This window comes from Ictidomys tridecemlineatus, chromosome 3 (assembly GCF_052094955.1).
Source record: "Ictidomys tridecemlineatus isolate mIctTri1 chromosome 3, mIctTri1.hap1, whole genome shotgun sequence".
In the NCBI taxonomy this organism is placed as follows: domain Eukaryota; kingdom Metazoa; phylum Chordata; class Mammalia; order Rodentia; family Sciuridae; genus Ictidomys; species Ictidomys tridecemlineatus.
In genome coordinates, this window is record NC_135479.1 from 31,045,379 (window position 1) to 31,067,338 (window position 21,960).

At 44.8% G+C, this 21,960-nt stretch overlaps 1 protein-coding gene across 1 annotated transcript; it reads right to left on the reverse strand.

Annotated features, from left to right (window-relative positions):
* Positions 1 to 3,901: 3,901 nt before the first annotated feature.
* Positions 3,902 to 17,537, reverse strand: C3H17orf67 (chromosome 3 C17orf67 homolog). Its single transcript, XM_078041251.1, has 4 exons — positions 17,211 to 17,537; positions 15,916 to 16,016; positions 6,546 to 6,703; positions 3,902 to 4,313 (listed from the first exon to the last, which is right to left on the reverse strand). The coding sequence occupies exons 1-3, from the start codon at positions 17,263 to 17,265 to the stop codon at positions 6,587 to 6,589; spliced, it is 273 nt and encodes a 90-aa protein (XP_077897377.1). The 5' UTR covers positions 17,266 to 17,537; the 3' UTR covers positions 3,902 to 4,313; positions 6,546 to 6,586.
* Positions 17,538 to 21,960: the final 4,423 nt, after the last annotated feature.

The following is a 21,960-nucleotide window of genomic DNA, read 5'->3' on the forward strand; positions in this document are numbered from 1 at the left end:
GAGGCTGAGATAGGAGGATTGCAAGTTCAAAGCCAGCCTCAGCAAAAGCAAGGCACTAAGTAACTCAGTGAGACCTTGTCTCTAAATAAAATACAAAATAGGGCTGGGGATGTGGCTGAGTAGTTGAGTGCCCCTGAGTTCAATCCCTGGTAACCCCCCCCCCAAAAAAAAAGTTATGCAGTTATATAATAACCCTCACAATCTAGAGGCCAATATTATTATCACAATAAATATGAGACTCAGAAAGTCTAAGCAACTCACCTAGTCACACGCTCAGAACAAGGTTAAATTGTAATTACAATCTGTCTCTCTCCCCATAACTAGTTTTCTTTCCATGACACCACCTTTTCCTCATCTTGTCTCAAGGCCCTATTCTCTGTAGTAAATAGAGGTCCTTAAACTACAGCCCACAGGCCAAACCCAGACACAGCCATGCATCTGCTTGTTGTCTGTGGCTGCTTTACAGAGACAGCAGCAGAGTGGCTACCACACGGAGCCTTTAGGCCTACAAGACAAAAATACTTACTACCAGGGCTTTTGCAGAAAAAGGTTGCCAACCCCAACCTGCAATGCAGCTTACTCCACAGTAAGTTCATTTGAACTGGGGTCTTAGTCATCTTCAAATCTCTAGAAAGAACAAACACACTTCCTTGTAAGGAGCTCAGTGCTGGTTACGGCACTCCCCAAGAACTTATGTTCATCTTTTCTGATTCCAAACCCAGGCCATCAGAATCAATGGTCTCTGCCCTCTTCTGAAAGCACATGTCAATGAGTCAATGCTCCCAGGACTTGGATCCTTCTCCTTCACATAGCTATTGGGTTTGAGAGCCGCCTCCCACTGGAGATACCCATGGAGAAACTGTCTCTCTAGCACCACAGAACCTTCCCAGGAGGGAAGCCTCCGGATACAATCGAAATGCAAAAAACAAACAAAAAAATTAATATTGTTCCTATACAGATCAGGATAACCAACTAGAAATATAATTTTTTTAAAGTCCACTTGTAATTTTAAAAACCCTGTAAGGCATGTAGGACTAATGTTAATGAAAGATTTATATCATCTTTATAAGCAAAACTATAAAATTCTAGTAATGGACATTAAAAATGGCCTCAGTAAGTGGATAGACCATGTTCATAGACAGGAAAATTCAATATTGAAAATGCAAAAATTCTTTCTCAAGTAAGGAGGCAAACACTCTTCACTTCTCCCCTAAATGAAAAGTTTCTAAAAAAATAATAGGAGAGCCAGGCCTGGTGGTGCACAACTATAATCCCAGAGGCTGAGAAAGAAGAATCACAATTTCAAAGCCAGACTCTGCAAACTAGCAAGGCCCTAAGCAACTTAGTGAGAACCTGTTTCAAAAAAAAAAAAAAAGGTGAGGGGTGGGTGGGGTGGGGTGGGGGGGTGTGTGCTGGAGATGTGGCTCAGTGCTTAAATGCCCCTGGGTTCAATCCCTGGGAACAATAATAGCTAGTTTTATGGAGTGCTGCCTCAATAAAGTAATTATTATAACATCTGTTATTTCCATTTTACAGAAAATGGAACAGAAGCCCAGAGAAGCTAATCAGCTTGCCCCAGGACACACAGTGAGGCTGTGATGGAGCCAGGATTTGTATGCTAGATGGTCCTCTAACACCATTGCTGTCTCTCCTGCCTTCTGAGAAGCTCTGTGAGTTAGAGGAAGGTGGAGTTGCCGTAAGCACACCATGAGTGAATTGCAAGGTGCTCTGGGACAGCATGCATCTTGTGTGCCCAGGGGAGGCACCTGAGAACCAGGCTCCATCCACGTGGCTGATCAAGGTTCCCTTCTGTTGCTCTGGGGAACTTAGGCCCTGATGCATGAGCCACACCCAGGCTCCCTAGAACTTCAAGGAAGCCCTTCTTCCTTGGCCTGCAGGCAAGCCCCTGGCTCCCTCTGGGTCCACCTTATTTTACTCTGCCTCTCTCCTTTCTGTTGGAACCTGTCTGTCCCATGCATTCTGACCCACATGCCCATATTCAGCCCTTACTCTGAGACACAGGTGAGGAGGTGCCCTGAGCAGGAGCTTTCTGTCTGCCCCTGCGTCTTGTGCCTTGGGCAAGTTCCTGTGTCAAATGTCAGAGCCCAAGGAATATGTCTGGCATCCAGCTGATGCCCCTGCTAGGTGAGGGGTGCAGGGAGCCCAGTGAAGACACATCCTCGGTCTTCAGGAGCTTGGCCCAAGAAAACCACCTAATTCAATGCAGAAGGATCCCAGACTTAGGGGAGAGGTATAGAGTGTCAAGGAGCTCAGAGTAGGGAGACTTCTTAGGTTCCAATCACAGCTCCTACACCCTCCAGCTGCATGAACTGGAATAAACTACTTAAAGGAGGCAAAAAATAATGACCTCCCCCAAAGACATCCATGTCCTAATGCTGGAACCTGTCAATATGAGTGAATTGCAAGGTGCTCTTACATGACGATGGCAAATGAGAGGTAGAATTGAGGAGTTAGAGATTACCCTGGTCTACGCAAATGGGCCAGATGTGATCACGGTGGTCCTTAAAAGTCAAAGAGGAAGACAGAAGAGTCAGAGTGACTTAGATGAGGGACTCTTCCCTAGCCGCTGGGGGCTCGGAGCTAAGAAACACAGGCAGCCTCTAGAAGCTGGAAAGTCCAGAAAACATTCACCCCCGGAGCCCCCAGAAAGGAGCCCCCAGAAAGGAGCACAGCTCACTGACACCCAGATCTTAACCCAGTGAGACACATGTTGGACTTCTGCCATGCAGAATTCAAGATAGTGAATTTGTATTGTTTTAAGCCTCTAAGTGATTTGGTCTAGCTGAGAGAGAAAACCTAATACGCTACCTAAATTCGTAAACCTCAGCTTCCTCATCTATAAATCGGGGATAACAACCATATCTGGTGCATAGACTAAGTGTGATGTTCAATGAAGTAATCTATTTTCAAAGTAGAGTTTGTTTCACAGTAAGTATAAAATAACTGTTGGTAGGATTGTCATCCACCTAGAAATCAAGGAGGGGCTCTCAAAAGAACTGTGATATTTATTTGGGAAATGCATTGCAATGGGAATACACACTGCCCAAGTAAACTACAGGCCCGTTCAAAGAGGCAAGGGGGATAATAGATATTTTAAAACATTTATATTAGATATTTTAAAACAGTCATAGTGATTAATAACTTGGTCATAGTGATTAATAACTTGGTCATAGTGATTAATAACGAGAATGGTATCAGTCCACGGTTGAACAGGTACTGGGCAGATGTCCTTGTAGAAGTACTTTTTGTATAAGCTTTGGTGGCCTCTGTGCAAGCTCATGTGGTGGTCTTTTGTGATAATTACTCCCAGGAAATCGTGCATAAGAACCCTTCCTTCATAACCCACCAGCTTCATTTACTTATTTTTTTTTTCTTTTGGTAGGATTGACACAAGCCACTCCATCTTTATTCTGACAACTTTCATATTTCTTTCACGTTATTATTGAGAGGTTCAGTAACTTTCTCCCTCAATAAACCCATCCAACCTGCCTTGGGCCAGGCCCTCCTCTGTAGGCAGCATCCCTCCTTACCCTTTTCTGAGGCCACCTTTCCTTGGTCTTTGATTGTCCATTCCCTGGGGCTGAGGGCAGGTGAGGTGATAGGTTACAGGAGCAGCACCTCACTTTCCCACAAGAAATGTCTCCTTTGCTGGAAGACAAGGGTGTATACCTGGTACTGAGGTATGGGCCTATTTTCAGAGTTGACCTTGAGCAAATAAAAAAAAAAAAAACCCTGTGTGCAAAATTGTTAGGTGTTCATTTTTCATCCATTCGTGTATTCAAAAACCAATAAGTTTTCCAATACTGGATGTACAAAATAAACAAGGAAGGGAACGAAAAGTGACATCACAGTCGATTTAACACCGATGTTTATTAGCACGCACACACACCAAAAAAAGAAAAGGAGAAAAGATGGCCAAAATCTCAGAGGCCCCCAGTGGTGTGGTCCATTCCTGTGAATAAGACACCCCAGAGGTCTTCAGAGCAGTCAGCCTGCCCCGACTCCCCTTCTACAGGACCCACCCATCAGCTCTGCCCACACTTAAGAACAGGTAGGAAGGCCTGCAGGGGCTCTGCACCTTGAGCTATTCGTTCTAATGATTTCTGAAGGTTAGTACAATGAAGCAGACTATATACTCGCCATTCATCCCCAAAGCAACTTTTGGCTTCTCCACAGGGGCCCCAAGCCCATGAGGAGTGAAGACAACCATTTCTGAGTTCAAAATCAAAAGGAAGAGAAGCTTTGACCAGTTGCAGTATTATCCAGGTCATGACTCATCAAGATGCTGCTGGCTGGAAAAGAAGAAAATAATGTTAGGATGATGGTGGTGAAGAAGGGGAGGAGAAGACCAAGCAGCTGTCATTTCCAGAGCACCTCATCCGTGGCCTCGGGCAACTCAGATGTGACATGCACTGGCTTTTATTTTTCTTTTTAATTTTTTTTTTTTTTTTTGCAGTACTTGGGATCGAATCCAGGGGTGCTCCACCACTGAGCCACATCCCTAGCCCTTTTTATTTTTTTATTTTGAAACAGGACATCGCTAGGTTGCCCAGGCTAGCCTTGAACTTGTGATCCTCCTACCTCTGCCTCCCCAGTCACTGAGATGAGAGGTGTGCACCACCATGCCTGGCACATTGAGTTTTTATCCTCAGAACCACCACGAGGAGTAGCATTACCGCCCTTACTTTACAGAGGAGGAAACAGAGAAGCAGGCTTTTTTTTTTTCCTCATTCAGCCAGTGACCTGGGGACTCAAGATCTGAAAACTAACCTCAGATTGCAAGCTGACCCCTCCCTCCAGCCACTGCCTCCTTCATGTAAGTGGTAGCTGCTGTGCAACCTGCAGGTGCAGGAGCCAGGCCTCCTGGCCCACAGCAGAGCCTGTCCTACTGAGAGAGGCCTCACTGGCCCTGGGTGCAGAAACCTCCCCACTCACTCGCCTCACACAACGGTACTAAGTGCTATCATTTAAAGAGTCAGTCGCTGAGCACCGGGCTCCGTGGACAGCCTTATTTCAGTTTACAAAAGCAGAAACAGAGACTCAGAAAGGTGAAGCAACTTGCCCAAGGTCATGGAGCTGGGAAACAGAAAGGGGAACCCCGCTCTGGCCACGGCCGAGTCTGAGCATCTAACTTCTCCACTCTTCTGATCTGTTTTCTGGAAGAAGCCAAGAGAGAGCCTCCTATCATGGAAGACAAAGGTCCTTGGTGCAGGGGAAGCAGCACCAGGGAGTCAGGAGACCTCCCAGGCACACCAGGATGCCCACCCTAGAACGGCTCCCACGGCTGGGAGGACGGGAAGAGGGGTGACAGCGCAGCCCCAGCCCTCAAACATCTCTCTCCCACACCCAGCTCTCCTCAGGGGTTCTCCCCACACAGGACAAAGCAGTGCGGTCCACGTTAAGATCACAGGACTTGGAGTTGTCAGAAGACTGGCATGCCAGTCCCTGCCTCGCATGAATCCCCTCATCTGCTCAGTTAGCTCCTCTACCCTACAGTATAGAGGGTACACCTTGGGGAGGGGGTTGGGGGGGAGGGGGTAAGGGGGTCAAATGCTAACGCCCTGGAAGTCATAGAGTGATACTCTAAAGGAAGCATCTGTGTCCCGATTGACAGTAGCATGAAATAAACAACAAAGATATAAGATTGCTTTTAACCATTAACTACCCACTTATGTCCTGTCCTGCTAGATCCACGAAAATTGCAAAGAACAAAATTCACTGGGTGTTGTGGTTTAGCCGTGGTGCCCCGCAAAAGCTCATGTGTGAGCCAATGCAAGAAGGTATGAAGGAGAAATGATTGAATCGTCTAGCCTTAACCTTATCAATGAAATAACCCCCTGATGGGATTAACTGGGTGGTGGCTGGAGGAAGTGGTTCATTGGGGTGTGGCTATAGGGTAGATATTTTGTATCTGGACAATGGAGTCTCTCTCTCTCTCTCTCTCTCTCTTCAGTGGCAAAAAAAGCTGACTAAAACACTGGGCTTAACCTCTGATGGGATTTTGTCACCTCATCTAACAGGATTTGGATAGTGGGTAGGGACAGAGGGATAGTCAGGGAGAGGCCACCTCCTCCAGGACCAGGGGAGCAGAGGAGAGGCACACAGGGCATGCTGGGGACACTAGGCAGCCTGCAGCAGGTGGCCTGGAAGAGCAGGCCAGGGAAGAGGGAAGGTAGAGGGCAGGCAGGCTTCTGTGGGGAGTCAGGGTGGGGGTCAGGGAGTCTGGTCAGGGAGCCAATAGGAATGACTGTGGGGAACGCCACAGGTCAAGCCCACAGATGCTGACCCCACCTGGAGCGACCTGAGTCTCCACAGCCCAGACGTGGATTTCAGGGTCCTATCCCTCCTCCAGTTGGCATCTCCTGGTGGCTGAGTCCTGTGTTCCCCAGGGCTCCTCTCGCCTGGCTCCGTCTCTCTCCTGCCTTGTGCTGCTGCCTACAACCCAGAAGCAGCTACCAGCTGGCTCCCTCACCACGTTCCAGAAGGTCTCCCAGCCCATGCACATGCCGTCCACAGCTACCCACCTCCAACAGAAGCCGGGCCACTCCGGGGCTGGCCCACACCCTTACACAGGGTGGACCCTGTTCCTGTCGCAGTGGGGCTTGCAGTGAGGGTTCAGCCAGTGCTCCAGAAACTGCTCCTCAGCACGGTGCTCCAGGGCCAGCAGGTGATGCATGTACTCCTGTGGGGACAAGCAGCAGTGAAGGGAGTGCATAGGGAGGCTTTCTGAGGGCACAGCTTGGTCAGGGGAGGATAGGAGGACAGACAGGGAGGAAAAACCACCTGCCAGGCCCATGTCTCTCCATGGGGAAGACCAGTCAGACCCATCATCAAGGGGGTTCATTGCTAAGGGGGTGTGTCCCCACAGGACCCATGCCTGTTTGTGGAGTGTAACTGGGAGCCACCATTCAGAAAGAAGCCTGGTGGACTACAATCTAGAAATTTCCTTTCTCCTTGGTTACCACTTTACCAGACATACGCAGATTTTTTCTTGCCATTATTCCCCAACAATGCAAATTTATGATAGCATTTACATTATATTAGGTATTATAAGTAACCTAAGGATAATATAGAATATACCAGAAGATGCACAGAGGTTCTATGAAAAGCAGAAGCTATTTTATATAAGGGACTTGAACGTCCTTGGATTTTGGTATCTGTGGGAGGTTCTACAACAGAACCCTCAGGGAGACCTAGGAATGACCCTACAAGTAAGCCATCAGGTGGGGGCAGCTCCCTGTGGGTCTGCCACCCTCCCTCATTCCTCACATCAGGGAGGCCCCTTCCTTCCCTGTCCATAGCTGTCATTTAGCCTTTGTTAATCTCCAAGCTTCTCTTGAGCCACAAGTTCCCCCTCAGATGGTTCACCTGAAGACACTTTAAAGAAGAAACCACTCATGGCCATGTAAGCGAGGTTACTGGTGTAGATCATTTCAGCACCCAAGGACCAGAAATAGAGACACCAGGACCATACCTAGGCCTCCAGGGCTCAGGGTACAGAAGGGCTAGAGGATCCCATCAGAGCTGGAGCCATGGCCCATGGGGGTGGGTGGCTCTGGTCTCAGAGGGCTGCAGCATCTGCAGAGCAGGGTTGAGCAGGGAACACCTCTTGCCCTCAGTCTTCTACAGAACCCAATCAGTAGCCTGCCACCTAAGGAACCAGGTGACCCTTCCTTCTAAAGCATTCTGGGTGCTCTCAGGGTGAGATGCAAACCATTGCAAAGTAAACATGAAACAGATCCACATAAATATTATTTAGGTACCCAGAAGAGACAGCTGTTACTCAGAAAAGCAGCATTTCACCTTGAGAGAAAGCAGACGCTGGGGTAATACAGTATTTATGACATGATTAAATTATTTTGGTCTGTATCTATAGCAGAGAAATCTTAAACCATAGCTCAGTGATAGAGCTTGTGCCTAGCATGCATTAATACCTGGATTCCACCCTTACCACCACTTAAAACAAACAAACAAACAAAAAGATTAAATGAGAATACAAATAAAGTTCAGTGCCAAATAAGTAGCCTGCATTCACCCTTCTGATCCATTCTCTCTCCCTATTCACCTGGCCCTGTGACCCAGACTAATTATAACCCCAGATGCCCTCGTTCTATGGCTTCCAGTTGGGTTTGATCAATGGAGGCACCCGCAGGAGGTTGGAGGACTGAGGACAGGGTATTTAGTACCTTGGCTCCTTCAGAGGAGCCAGAGCAGGTGGCTGCATTACCCTCCTCAAGGTCACGGCTCTTGGGAGCTGCCTTCTCTAGGTGTAGGAACCATCTTCAGCCCTTACTCCTCCTTGCCTAGGGGTTCTTAGCCACGGATTCTATATCATTTTTCTCCTGTAGTCTATCCACATCCTTGCAAAAAAATCTCTTTATTAAATTTTCCTAAGTTACCCGATTTCTCGAGGGGGACCTGATATTTGAGGGCTTTGGCACAACATTCCCGGCACATAGTTGGAATCCGATACGTGTTAGCCATTCATTTTAATTACTATCTGATAAGCAAGATCTGCATACACTTTGAGGAAAGCATCTTTTTCAGGAAATGGTACCCAGGCAACTTTCTGTAATAGCTGGTCGAATAAAGCACAGAGCAGCCTTCCTCAAAGCGTGGTCTATACTCCCTCGGAGATTCATGAGGCCTAAATTATTTTTAGAATAATACCTGGGCCTAATTTGCCATCTTGCTGTATCAGATCTGAACTGATGTGCCAAAGTAGCGGTGGGTGAAAGGACACATCTTGGCAGAAATCTCGGGCCAGGTACACACTGTGCTCATGTTGGATTCTTCATTTCCACACTCACAGTTACAAAAATACAAATAAAACATCCTGAAAGCACTAATTCCTCAGAAGAATCCCCAGGGAAACAGTAGAGAGTGATCCATTGAACTAGCTGTGTTTCATAGGTGCGTTTGGTGACATCTTGAACATGAGCCAACAGTCTGTCACTCAAGGGAAATGATTGACAGTATTTGCTGAGAAATAATATAATTTGAGCTCTCGGGAGGAAATTAGAATTTTGGAAAACTTACATCCGCTACCATGAGCTTGACAGTTTCCCAATACTTAATGGCATTGCTGATGAGATCCCTGAGGATATGAACAATGTCACCAGTAATATACAGCCTCTTTTGCAATTAGATGCTCATTTGCATTGCTCTTCAATTAAACTTTGTTTTCCTCAGCCAGATATCCCGTCAGTGTGTTTTGTTTTGTTTTGTTTTTTAAGAAATGGGGTCTTAGGTGAGTGCGATATGCACACCTGTAATCCCAGCAGCAGAGGAGGCTGAGGCAGGAGGATTGCAAGTTCAAAGCCAGCCTCAGCAAAAGCAGGGCACTAAGCAACTTGTCTCTAAATAAAATACAAAATAGGACTGGGGATGTGGCTCAGTGGTCAAGCTTCCCTGAATTCAATCCCTGGTATCAAAAAAAAAAGAGAGAGAGAGAGAGAGAGAGAGAGAGATGGGGTCTTGCTATGTTACCCAGACTGGTTTGGAACTCCTGATCTCTAATGGTCATCTCACCACAGCCACCTGAGTTGCTGGGACTACAGGCATGTGCTACCTCCTCTGGTCCAGAAAGCTTTTTGATGGCAGTAATTGAGGTACACCTAGTGATTGACACAAAGTAGGACCTCAAGACCACTCGTTACAGAAACATACAAATGAGCAAACTGATTTAAAAAAAAAAAAAAAAAAGCCCGTGTTTTTTTCTTTGTAATCTTAATAAATCCTCCTTGGAAGTTTCCTCAACACCTGTGTCGATCTGCTTGTGGCGCTGGCCCACGCCAAAGGTACATAAAAACCATTTAAAAGGACTATCTATCTCACACTCCTAAACAGCAGCTAAAATCATCGTAGAAGAAAAACAACCACAATACACACAGAGAAAAAGAAAGAAATCAGTACCGGTTTCCATGACATTTCACTATTTATTTAAAATGTTATGAAAGAGAATGTGCCAGAAAGGCCTAAAAGCGGTCATTAGTCAAAAAGGAAAAGTCAAACGGCAAATCTGCTAAAAAAAACGCAAATTCAACAATTGCATTGGCCGGCTTAGAAATGACCCACATTAATGATAATCTCAAATGTTCCTGGACCCAGAAAGAAAGGGTAGATGGAAAATGGATTTTAATTTCTTTAGATTCCTTTCTCGGGGGCAGGGGAAATTAAACGAAACAAAAACCAGTATGTGTGTTCCATGTCAAATGCCAATGGCAATAACTTAAGTAAATAATTTCCCCAGTAAATTAGAATAGAAATTAGAAATAGACCCTTATGACGGCACTGGAATGGTGTGATAATGAAATTAAATATGCTCTGAAACCAGATCTAAGCCGAGAATCACAAAATGGACAGTTACTCTATCAAGGCAGAAATTTTTCCCAAAAGGCAAAAATCTTTTTCTGTGACATTTGGGCAGAATTACAAGTCCGTCAACATTTGGAAAAACTATTTTGCTCATTAATAAAAGCAAGGTCATCACAGAGGCTGGATGGTGGCTCGGAACTGAACTACCCTGGGACCCTGAAGGCTCCACCCACCATCAGTCTGGCTGGTGAGTGTGATTTACATCCCAGTCACTCGGAACCATCTTTGAGATCACGGGAACAAAAGGGTAATGGGTTACTACATACATTTGTCAAAGGCCTGAGCGTGAAGGCATATTTTACAAAGATGACTTATAACAAAGCGAATACGATTTATATTTGCCCAACAAGAACATTCCTTAGCCAGGCATGGCAACACACGCCTGTAATCCCAGCAGCTCGGGAGGCTGAGGCAGGAGGATCACGAGTTCAAAGCCAGCCTCAGTAACCTAGCGAGGCCCTAAGCAACTCAGTGAGACCCTGTCTCTAAATAAAATACAAAATTGGGCTGGGGATGTAGCTTAGTATGGGAGGGTCCCAAGTTCAATCCCTGGTACCCACCCCCCAAAAAAATATTTTTTTCTTAAAGGCACACAGGCCAAAAATGGCAAGCTTTCTAGGAAGACTTATCCCCAGGTATGCAGGTTCTTTTGAACACAATCACAAAAGACATCTCTTTAAAGAATCTCCAGGGTTCACCCCCCATGATGGGCAGATATTTTCTTCCCTAAAATCTGGGAAGAGTAAGAGAAGTGAAAGGAGTTTAAGTGAAACGATAGAAAAGACTTCTTTGAAATAACCTCCAGGTTCTATGGAAGAATCATATCCCATAAAACTTTCCTCCCCCCCCCCACCCCCCCACCCCCGGGGAAAGAAGCAGAAAAAGTAAAGGAGATAAGTACTAAGCATTTAGTAAACACCACAGTGTATTTGGTGCTGGGGACCCAGAAGTGGGTCTATACCTCTTCAAGCAATTTAGAGCAGAATATTAGGAGAGACCAAAAAATGCCAAAAAGAGCAATCTTGTGCTGCAAGTGACAGAGGGGTGTTCTGATTCATTAGGGGGAGGAGAGGCAGTAGGAAGCCCCCCAAAAAAGGGCATCAATTAAAGTGAGCCTCTCCGAGTGAATAAGGGTTAACCACTGGACCAGAGCAGGTACCATGAGAGAAGAACCTGAAGCACACCATCGTCCCACGTAAGCTGCCTCTCTCCCCAGCCACTCTTTGTCACTGTGGCACCGTGTCGGCCCTGCGGAACCCCACAACTCTTTTTACTCCTACCCTCCCTCTCTGCACCCTCTCCTCCTGCCCCAGCTACAGCCACTGGTCTCCAATTCAGCACCATCATCTCATTCTCACCATAGCTTCACTCTAAAATCCCTACTAGAACATTCTGTCGGAGGTCAGGAACATAGAGTGTCGGAACTCTTTTGCAAAGTGATTCACAATAATAGATACTAAAAACTTTTTGAAACAGCCGGGTCCTTGGATCTAACAACCAATTTTCTGGAAATGTACTCAGAGCAAAGCATTTTATTTAAAAAAAAAAAAAAGTTTGAAATGTTGTTTATGATAGGAAAATATTGGCAATGAGGGAGTAATAAAAGGTAATAAATCAGCAAAAATTATGGTTATAAATATTCCATTAAAATATGAAGAAATGTGGGCTGGGGATTAAACTCAGTTGGTAGAGTGCACAAGGCCCTGGGTTCAATCCCTAGCACCACAAAAAATAAAAAAACTAAAAATAGATAAATAAATAAAATACACACACACACACATATATGAAGATATATGTGTAATATAGTAATAAGAGAAGAGTCAGGAAACAAAACTATAGATTCTTTTTTTAAAAACATACCAAGAAATATATATACCCACACAAAACAAGTAGAAAGAATTACATTCTCAAATGCCAATGCTCTTTAGAGAGAAAGAGTAGAACTATAGGTGATTTTCCTTTTATTCTTTGACTCTTTTTGATTTCCAATTTTTCTACAACAAATGTGAATGGTTTCAATTTTTTTAATTATACACATAATACCCAAAGCATACTGTTGTTTAAAATTGCAACACCAAATAGGAAGTTCACTAGACCACCACCTGCAGTCCTTCTCAGTGAGGTGATGTGCTTACCATTCACCTGATCATCCCTCTGGACGTTTTTCCAGAAATATACATACATGTAAATGCACCCATATAAATAGTGAATAGCACTGTTTTGTGGCTGAGAACAATACTCCCTCCTTATCCATGGGGGACACAGTCCAAAACCCGGAGTGAACACCTAAAAACTGCAAGAAGTGCTGAGCCCTATATACATTGCTTTTTCCTATACGTACAGACATAAGATGATTTTTTAAATATTTTTATTAGTGCATTATAGTTATACATCATAGTGGGGTTCATTTTGACATAATGATACATGTATGGAATATGATTTGTGACATTTCAGTACTTCCTCCTTCCTTTCCCTTCTCCCCCTCCATGTTCCCTTCCTCCACTCTGTTGATCTTTCTTCTATTTATTCATTGGTTTTTAATTGGTGCTCTATAGGTATACTCAAAGGTGGAGTTCACTGGGTGTATTTGTATGTGTACATAGTACAATTGGGTCAATTTCATTCTGTAGTTCCTATGATAAAATTTAATTTGGGCCCAGTAGAAAATTAACAGCAATAACTAACAATAAAATAGAACAATTACAATATACTATAATAAAGGTTATGTAAATGTGTTCTCTTTCACTCTCAAAAAAACAAAAAAAAACAAAAAATTTTTTTTTTCCATTGCTGGGGATGGAACCCAGAGCCTCAGCTATGCTGGACAAGTGCTCCACCACTGAGCCACATCCCCAGCTCCCAAAATCTGTTATTGTACTGTATTCATCCCTCTTCTTTCTTGTTTTGTTTTGGGTATGGGGGATTGAACCCAGGGGCACTTAACCACTGGGCCACATCCCCTAGCCCTATTTTGTATTTATTTACAGACAGGGTCTCACTGAGTTGCTTAGTGCCTTGCTTTTGCTGAGACTGGCTTTGAACTTGCAATGCTCCTGTCTCAGCCTCCCGAGCCATTGGGATTACAGGTGTGCACCACCTCGCCCAATATTGTTTTGTTTTTTTCCTTTGTGTGTGTGTGTGTGTGTGTGTGTGTGTGTGTGTGTGTGTGTGATATGCTAGGGATCAAACTCAGGGCCTCTGACCTGCTAGGCAAGTGCCAAAGCCCTACCCTTCTTGTAGTGATGATGTGAGATGATCTGATGCCTACTCGAGCAGATAAAGAGAGGGAGAGAACATAGCATTGTGACATAATGTTAGGGTACTTTCTGAGCCTTCACTGAAGACACCACAATGGTGTGCGTGGTCCTTTGTTATAGCAGCTTTACAAAACTAGTACACCGAGTAACTGCATCAAGTGTAAGGATGAAGATAACAAATTTGTCCCAAATCTTATCACCCAGCAAACATTGTCATTTTTGTCTGACAACATGTCTCCCTACACACACAAACACACAAACACACACACACACACACACTTATAATAGAAATGTAGGTGGGTGAGTTTTCCTTGACAACTGTCTTCCAGTCGTGAACGTTGTGCATGCGAAGTTGGCCTCCCCTCAGGCCCTCACTCCAGGCATCCTCCTCTGCGTGGCCATGAAGCCACCTCCCTCACCCTCCACCACCCTCCTTCCTGGTCCTGGTCTCCTGGCTCAGCCACCCCACTACCTTCCTCTCAGCCTCCCCAGGGCTCCTCCATCCTGCTCTGCCCACCTCTGAGTGTCGGTGACCCAGACTCCAATCCTGGGCCTCTCCTCTTCAAATTGCTCCATAGACCGTGTCTAAAACCCAGATCTGTTCTGCTCCATTTGAAAAATCCTTCTGTTACTCTCTTCTGAACACCAGGTGAAGTCCAGGGTAGGAAACCTTTCTTACCCCTGCTCCTGCCCACTCCCCAGTCCCCTCCCATCCTGCACCTGGGTGTCCTGAACCACCTCTTTTTTTCTTCTGCCAAAAGAGGCACGTCTCTCCTCGACAGCTGAAGTCCTGATTTATTTTTAAGCCCCCGCTGAGTCAGAGCCACGGGCTCCCTTCCCTGTCTCACAGGACCCAGCAGAGACCTCAGCTACTCTTGCTATGGCCTGAGCACCTAGCTCAGCACCTGGTAAAGGGATCGTTTCCACTTGCTGAGTGCTGTTCTAAGGGCTTCACTGTGAACTACTTTGTTGTATCCTCTTGGAAGAGTTATTTTACATTTTATTGATAGAGCTATTACAGTAATATAAGTCACAACATTTGTTATCATCCCCATTTTGTAGAAGACGGTACTGAAGTGCAGAAACATATAGGAAACTCCCCCAAATTACACAGATGGAAAATGGGGAGATTCAAGCGCAGTGTGACCCCAGCCAGCCCTCCCCAGGATCGTACCAGGCAGCATCCACTAGAGGCTTTTCAGTGAAATCGCCAAGATCTGGACAGGAGTCTGCAGAGTGTGAAGAGGAGTATGGCTTTCTGGCCTCCACATGGAACACAGTGAAAAGAGGCTGAGCTGGTGCCTGGTCGAAGAGGCCCAGGATGGGAGACCAGCCTGGACCACAGAGACACTCCCCGGCTTCCTGACCCGGCTGAGTCGCTGCTACTTACCTTCTGGGGTAGAAATGTCAGGAATGTCAGGATTGCTTCAGCCACGGGAGGCACCCAGCCAGGCCAGAACTGAGCTGGGAGGAGCATGGCAAGGTCTAACTGGGTCCACTAAACTGACAACATGAAAGCAAGAAAGACTAGGCAGGGGGACTCCGTGAAGTCACAGAGCAGAGCTGAGGCCAAAGACCAAAATCAGAGGGACAGGACAGGGCAAGAACCCCGCGGGCAGCTGGGACTCAGATTCTGCCTGCCTGGACAGACCCTCGTGGGCCAAGGATACTGGTCCAGTCTGCCTGGAGCCCATACGGAAGAAAGTGAGGTGGGTATCAGTTAAAGGGTACAGCTCCCTAGCAACCAAGTCAGGGGTGTGACACTCCACAGCCCACTCAGCCTACGGTGGCTCCACCGTCAGCCCTGCCACCTCTATTTTAAATAGCCCGTTCACAATAGGTAAGTGGAGCTGGCACCTCCAGGAGAGAGAAAACACAGGTAAATTTTGAGAGTGGCTGGGTATGGTGGTGCACACCTGTAATCCCAGAGGCTCGGGAGGCTGAGACAAGAGGATCATGACTTCAAAGCCAGCCTCAGAAAAAAGCAAGGTGCTAAGCAACTCCGTGAGACTCTGTCTCTAAATAAAATACAAAGTAGGGCTGGGGATGTGGCTCAGTGGTCCAGTGCCCCTGAGCTAAATCCCTAGTACCCCCCCACCCTGCAAAAAAGAGTTTGAGAGTTCCTGTAGATTATACCTGAGACAGTAACAGGACCCCCCACCCTGCAGCCCGTACTGGGACCAGCACCCAGTTTAGTTTCAAGGTAAATGAGCATCCAGCAGGTAGCATTTTCTTCAAAATTGCCAAGGCCCGCACTCACCCGCATTGGCTCGTCGGGGAATCCAGGTTTGCTGGGCCTGTCCTGTCGCCGGGATCTCAGGAGCTGTTTGGCCTGTTTTTCGCTCACAATCAGAGAGGCCTCTGGAAAATACCGGGAAGGGGCCTCAGGGACTGTCAGGAGTTCATGCCCCGTCTCCACAGTCCCAGGCAAAGTGTTTGCAAGTTCAACTTCAATTAAAATACAAAACTTCTCTCTGAGGAACCTGTCCCAAAGGACACAGCATCCCAGAAGGCTCAGAAAAGAATCTAAAATTGTTTCTCATACAGTGAACTCAGAAAAAAAGCTGCACGGTTTAAAACCATTTACCTAGTTCAGGGGCCCATTCCTTTAAAACTGGGCATGAACTTAATGAACATATTTTTAAGACATTTTCTCCAGTTCTCTGGTCTGCATTTCTCTTAAGTTCCCTCCAGTGGGATTTTCTTTTTTTCAAATCCTCAATAGGCAACAATGAGTCGAAAGTTGTTACTGAACCATTCCCAGGTTCAATAAAATTATGTAAACTCAGTCATCCCACAAGCCCCTCAAAGAAAACACTGTGTTAATAAAATCATATTGTTTTGGTAATCACGTGCCAATAGGAAAAGCTAGTAACAGAACCAAACTCTATCAGATATTGGTGATCTCGTGTGAATTCCAAAAGCAGCTAAAGATTTATCAGCATTTTATCAGCATTTTTTAGAATAATTTCTCAAATACTTTTAAGAATTTGAAAAGAAAAAGAATTTCTCCCTTACGTTACTAATTCTGGAAGCCTGATCTTACGGGAAAGAGAGAGGAAAGAAGGAAGAAAGGGAGGGAGGGATTGAGGGAGGAAAAGAAAGAGAGAAGGGAAGGAGGGAGGGAGGGAGAGAGAGAAGGAAGAGAGGGAGGAAAGGAAGGAAGGAAGGAAGAAAGAAGCAGAGCTCGGCTCGGGAGGCTGAGGCAGGAGGATGGCAAGTTCAAAGTCAGCCTCAGCAACTTAGCAAGGCCCTAAGCAACTGAATGAGACCCTGTCACAAAAAGTAAAAAGGGCTGGGGTTGTGGCTCACTGGTCGAGTGCACCTGAGTTCAATCCCTAGTAGAAAGAAAGAAAGGGAGAAGAGAGGGAGGAAGGAAGAGAGAGAGAGAGAGAGAGAGAGAGAGAGAGAGAGAGAGAGAAATGAAATATCTATTCAATATACACTAATATACTACTTGAAATGAAACAATATTTCAAAAGTACCAGACCCACTGTTATTCCAGGTTAGTGCAGTAGCACAGAAACAGGTGGTGTGGTCCGAGTCTGTGCCCACCTGCCAAGGAAGCCAGTAAGGCGACGGCAAGCACAAGCGCTGTCGGGTTCTTCATCCTGCCCGGCCTCTCTCTGCCTGTGGCTGAACGGATCCTCCCGGCTGGGTCAGCCTACTTGAAGGCAGCCAAGTCCGTCAGTCTCAGTGCTTGTTGATGCTTCAACTAATAGGACTTGCCAGGTGACGCTGAGTGTGTCCGACTCTCGGATGTAATAAGAACCCACCGCTAAAATGTTTTCCTCTGAATTCCTGTGATTTTTTTTTTTCATCCTGAGGAAGGAAATTATCCCTCTGCAAGATGAATTCCAAGGCTTGACTTTCAGAAGGTGCACGTGATGTTTATTTCAACAGACTTTCCAGTACGTTCTTTAGTCGTTGGTGGGTATTTACCTATAGATGCAGTCTATCTATGCTCCTGTTTCACTGAGTAGCAATCATCTCTTACATTTGCCTATTTTAGGACATTTTTTCCGAAGCCCATTTACCAATCGACAAGGTTGTTTTTCTGTTTGTTTGTTTTCCAGACATGCCTCCAAAGGGGTTGTAGAACCCAGCCCCTTCCTCCCTCTCTTTCTCTCCTGGGCTCCTGATGTAATCAGTTTTGCTCCACCACGGACTCCCACCATGACGTGCTCCCTCATCACAGGCCCAAAACAATGGGGATGACTGATCACAGACTGGGACCTCCAAAACAGCGAGCCAAAATAAATTTTTTCTCTCTTTTTTTTATTATATATTTATTGGTACATTATAATCATACATAATAATGGAATTCGTGATGCCATATCTGAAACATGCACATAATTTGATCAATCTCATTCCCTAGTATCTTTCCTTTCCCTTCCCTCCTTCCTCCTTCATTTGCTGTACTCAACTAATCTGACCTTTTCTCTTTATAAGTTAGTTACCTCAGGTATTTCACCATAGTGATAGAAAGCTGACTATCACATCCCATGATCTCAGGGGTGGCCCTTCATCTTTTATAGGGCCTTATGCAATATGCCATCAGTAAGACCTTAGACAGCCTCACACCAGACTCAAGATTGTTTTCATAAAGATAAGAAAAATCTCAATACGCTGAAGTTCTCTTAAAATCATTTATAAATATTACATGAAGAAGTTTTTAAGTATATTATAAAATATTCTAGGAGGGATGTGTCATCTTTTTGGATAAAAGTCTCCATTCAGGAGACTGATGTTTCTCTGGTCACTTTGCCAGCTCAAGAGAAAACAAAACCTGTTCTGTAGTCCTCAGAGTCTATGCTAATGCTGTGTAACTGATATTAAACCAAAATATTCTGCCTACTTGGTTGGCATAAAGACATTCTGAGCAGATTGTAAACAAGGAAAAAAAAAAGTCATGCATTGTTAGCCTAACTTGCCTCACAGGATAATTTGCTCAAAATGTGGTGTTTGGTTTTCTGTACTCTTTTGATATGAACATCCCTCTGTTTTCATACAATTTCCAAAACTCAAGGAATTCTATGAGCATTATTTCAGAAATGCATGTATCTGTCACATTAAATATCCTGGGTCTTTTATATGCATATTCAAACACTTCATTCCTTTTAGTCTTTGTGGTTGGATAGAATACCAGCCATGCTGTTTTGTTTTATTAAATAAACATCTTCCGTGGACCAGAAAATAAACGGTACCTAGCTAGAAATTTCCAGTGTGTGGAGGGTAAATTTAATCAAAGCCTTTTTTCTTAATTGAGTCATCTTTGTCTATATCAGAGCTACACAATAAAAACCATAATATGAGTCTCAGAGGCAAGCCACACAGGCAGATTAAAGTTCCCCAGTAGCCATGTTTTGTTTTGTTTCATTTTGTTTTGTTTTGTTACTGGGAATTAAACCCAAGGACACTGTGCCTCTAAACCACCTCCCCAGCCCTTTTTATTATTTATTTTGAGACTTGAAATTTCTCCTGCTCAGACAAGACTGCCCTTACTAGTCTACTTAATAAAATTTCCTCACTCCATCACCACTACCACTACTGTTTGTCTGAGAGTACTTACAAATTTACAAATATTTGTTTAGTTTTTAAAATCTGTTTCCTCCCCTGGAGTGTAAATCTAAGTAATCTTACATTGTTTTTATAAGGGACTGAAGAGGTGATTCCAGAGAGTCAGGCCTGTAGCACACCCTGGGATGCTGGTACAAGGTCTCAGATGGAGAGAGCTGGTCAGATATGATATTCAAAGGTGTCATTCAAATGCCCTTCAGCTGGCCTCCAGGGATATTGTCCCCAAAGCGGAAGGTGCTATAGAAAGACTGAAAGAGTAAGGTCCTTGTTGTGAGTGTCACTGTGGTGAGGGGAATTCTCTTCTACTCCTCTACCCTGTTCCCAGTGAAAGCCACAGTTAGATACCTGAACCAGATTCTCCAGAGAAGATGCAATTGCAAAAAAATCCACAAGGTGGCAGAGTAGAGAGGGGGATTAGGAAGGACCAAGGTCAGAGGAAAGAAACTCAAGGCCACCAAGGCCAACTACTCAGGAAGTTGCCAGGGGCCCAGCATATCACCAGAGGCGGAGAGAGATGGTGCTGCAGTGCCCAAGACTATATTTCCCTACTATTTTAGCTAATGAATTACTTGAAGGTCTTCATCAGATTCCGAAGCCTAAGAAAGCTATGTTACCAAGATGATAATATTAAGAACACAGAAAGAAGGCTACAACCCATATTCACAGCACCTTACCGTAACTAATAGTTTCATTTGTGTGGGTTTCCTATTTCTTTTTTGAAAGGACTCCTAAGTCACACCAATATTTAAAGATCAATGATAAAGCAAATGCCACAGAATTATCAACATTGTCATGCTAATACTGGTTTAATAGGAAAAGACAGTGATTTCAAATTCCATTAGCTAAAAAAATTTCTGAGATATGGAAACAACTTAAATATCTGTGTCTCAAGAAAGAGAATGATAAAGTGTCTTTTTTTTTTTTTAATGGTATCGGGGATTGATCCCAGGGGCACTTAACCACTGAGCTACATCCCCAGTCCTTTTTTATATTTTATTTAGAGACAGAGTCTCATTGAGGTGCTTAAGGCCTCACTAAGACACTGAGGCTGATTTTGAACTCATGATCGTCCTGCCTCAGCCTCCCAAGTCGCTGGGATTAGCGTTTTCATCTTTTTATTGTCCATCTTTCCAACCAGACTATAAGCTCTTTATTTTCACAATATACACAAAATTCTTTTATAATTTTTAAAGTAGTGATAAGTAACTACATGCATACCTAACAAGCACATTAACTGAGAGGTACACAATTCAAGCTGATGTTAGGCTTGGGCAGGTGTGGTAGGTTGAACTATTAGGATCTATCCTTCATCACCTGCAACCTGACTTGGGCTCAACCAAGTGACTTGCTTTAGGGCAACAGGATAATAGCATTGGTGAAGGTCAATGTAACCCATTGGTGAAGGTCACCCACCCTGTTCAGTCCCAGCACCACAGCCTGAAGCAGAGCCACCATCCACCTGCAGAACCTTGGGGATAAATGATGGTTACTAAAAACCACTGAGTCTAGGAATGATTTTGTTATGCAGCATTATCCTGACAGTAGCTAACACACACAGGAGATTTTAATGGGATGGCTAGCATTTCCAAATCTTGGTGCTCCTGGGCCTAAGGTATTTAAAATAATAGGGTCCTTCCAGAATATCCATTCAAAAGCAAATAAATACCCAAGCAGCGTGGTGAATGGTGGAGACTGAGGGCTGGAGAGGCATGGATAGGCCAAGGCTCAAATCTGGTTTTGACACTGACTGCCCTTGGAGCAGCTCAATCTTGGGCAAATTTCAAAGCTTTCCAACCCACTGCTCACTCATTTATTCAAGCCAAGAAGAATTGTAATCAATTTTACCTTACAAGGTTGTCTTGAGACTTGAAGAGGTGGTACACATAGTGTTATGGGCCAGGCTCTATGGGCAGTGAGCAAACAGACTCCATGTTACCCTGAGACTCCATATCATGTAAGAAAAGTTTCTCCCATGGGAAAGCCCCGCCTCTGTACCCATTAATAGTTACCTAGCACAGCATCCTTGGCAACACAAAATGTCAACTCTTATACAATGTAAAATGGTTCTCTCTTTGGTTCCCATTTTTCTTGGGCAATGTACTCTGAGATTGATTATCTAGATATTAGTAACCATTCTCTAACTTGTACTCAACCGGGTCATTTTGACTCACTTCCCTTCTGCTGGATCGCTGCTGTGCCAACCTGGAACGTCCCATGGGAAATACTAATGTACCCATCGCATTCCCTTACTAACTGCTTCTGTACCCCTGCTTGCTTGCAGCTGTATCAACCCAGATGTGGTTTTTGCAGGTTTTGCCTTTAAATGTTTAGGCTCGAGGCTGTTCCTTGCAGAGACAGTTATGGTCCCTGCAGGGAGCAGTCACCAGCCAGCCGCTAAATGAAGACTCTTCGATTTGGACAAAACTGGCACTTGGTGTGTTTTCTGAGCGACCTGCCCCACAACAGTAGGAGTCTCTACTTGGAGCCTAATATTTGGACACCATTATTGTGATGATGTTTCCTTTATGGCCGTTGAATTACAGGAAAGGTCCAACACCTAGAAATCATTCTGTCATCATTATCATTTCTCCTCCTCCGTGTGAATCACCCTTATTTGTATCTGCATACCTGCCCCGTTCTCAAGACACATGATAGAATGTATGTAAGAGCATTTTGAAGGACCGAAGATAGAGATATTAATCACACATGTATTAAGGTACGCAAC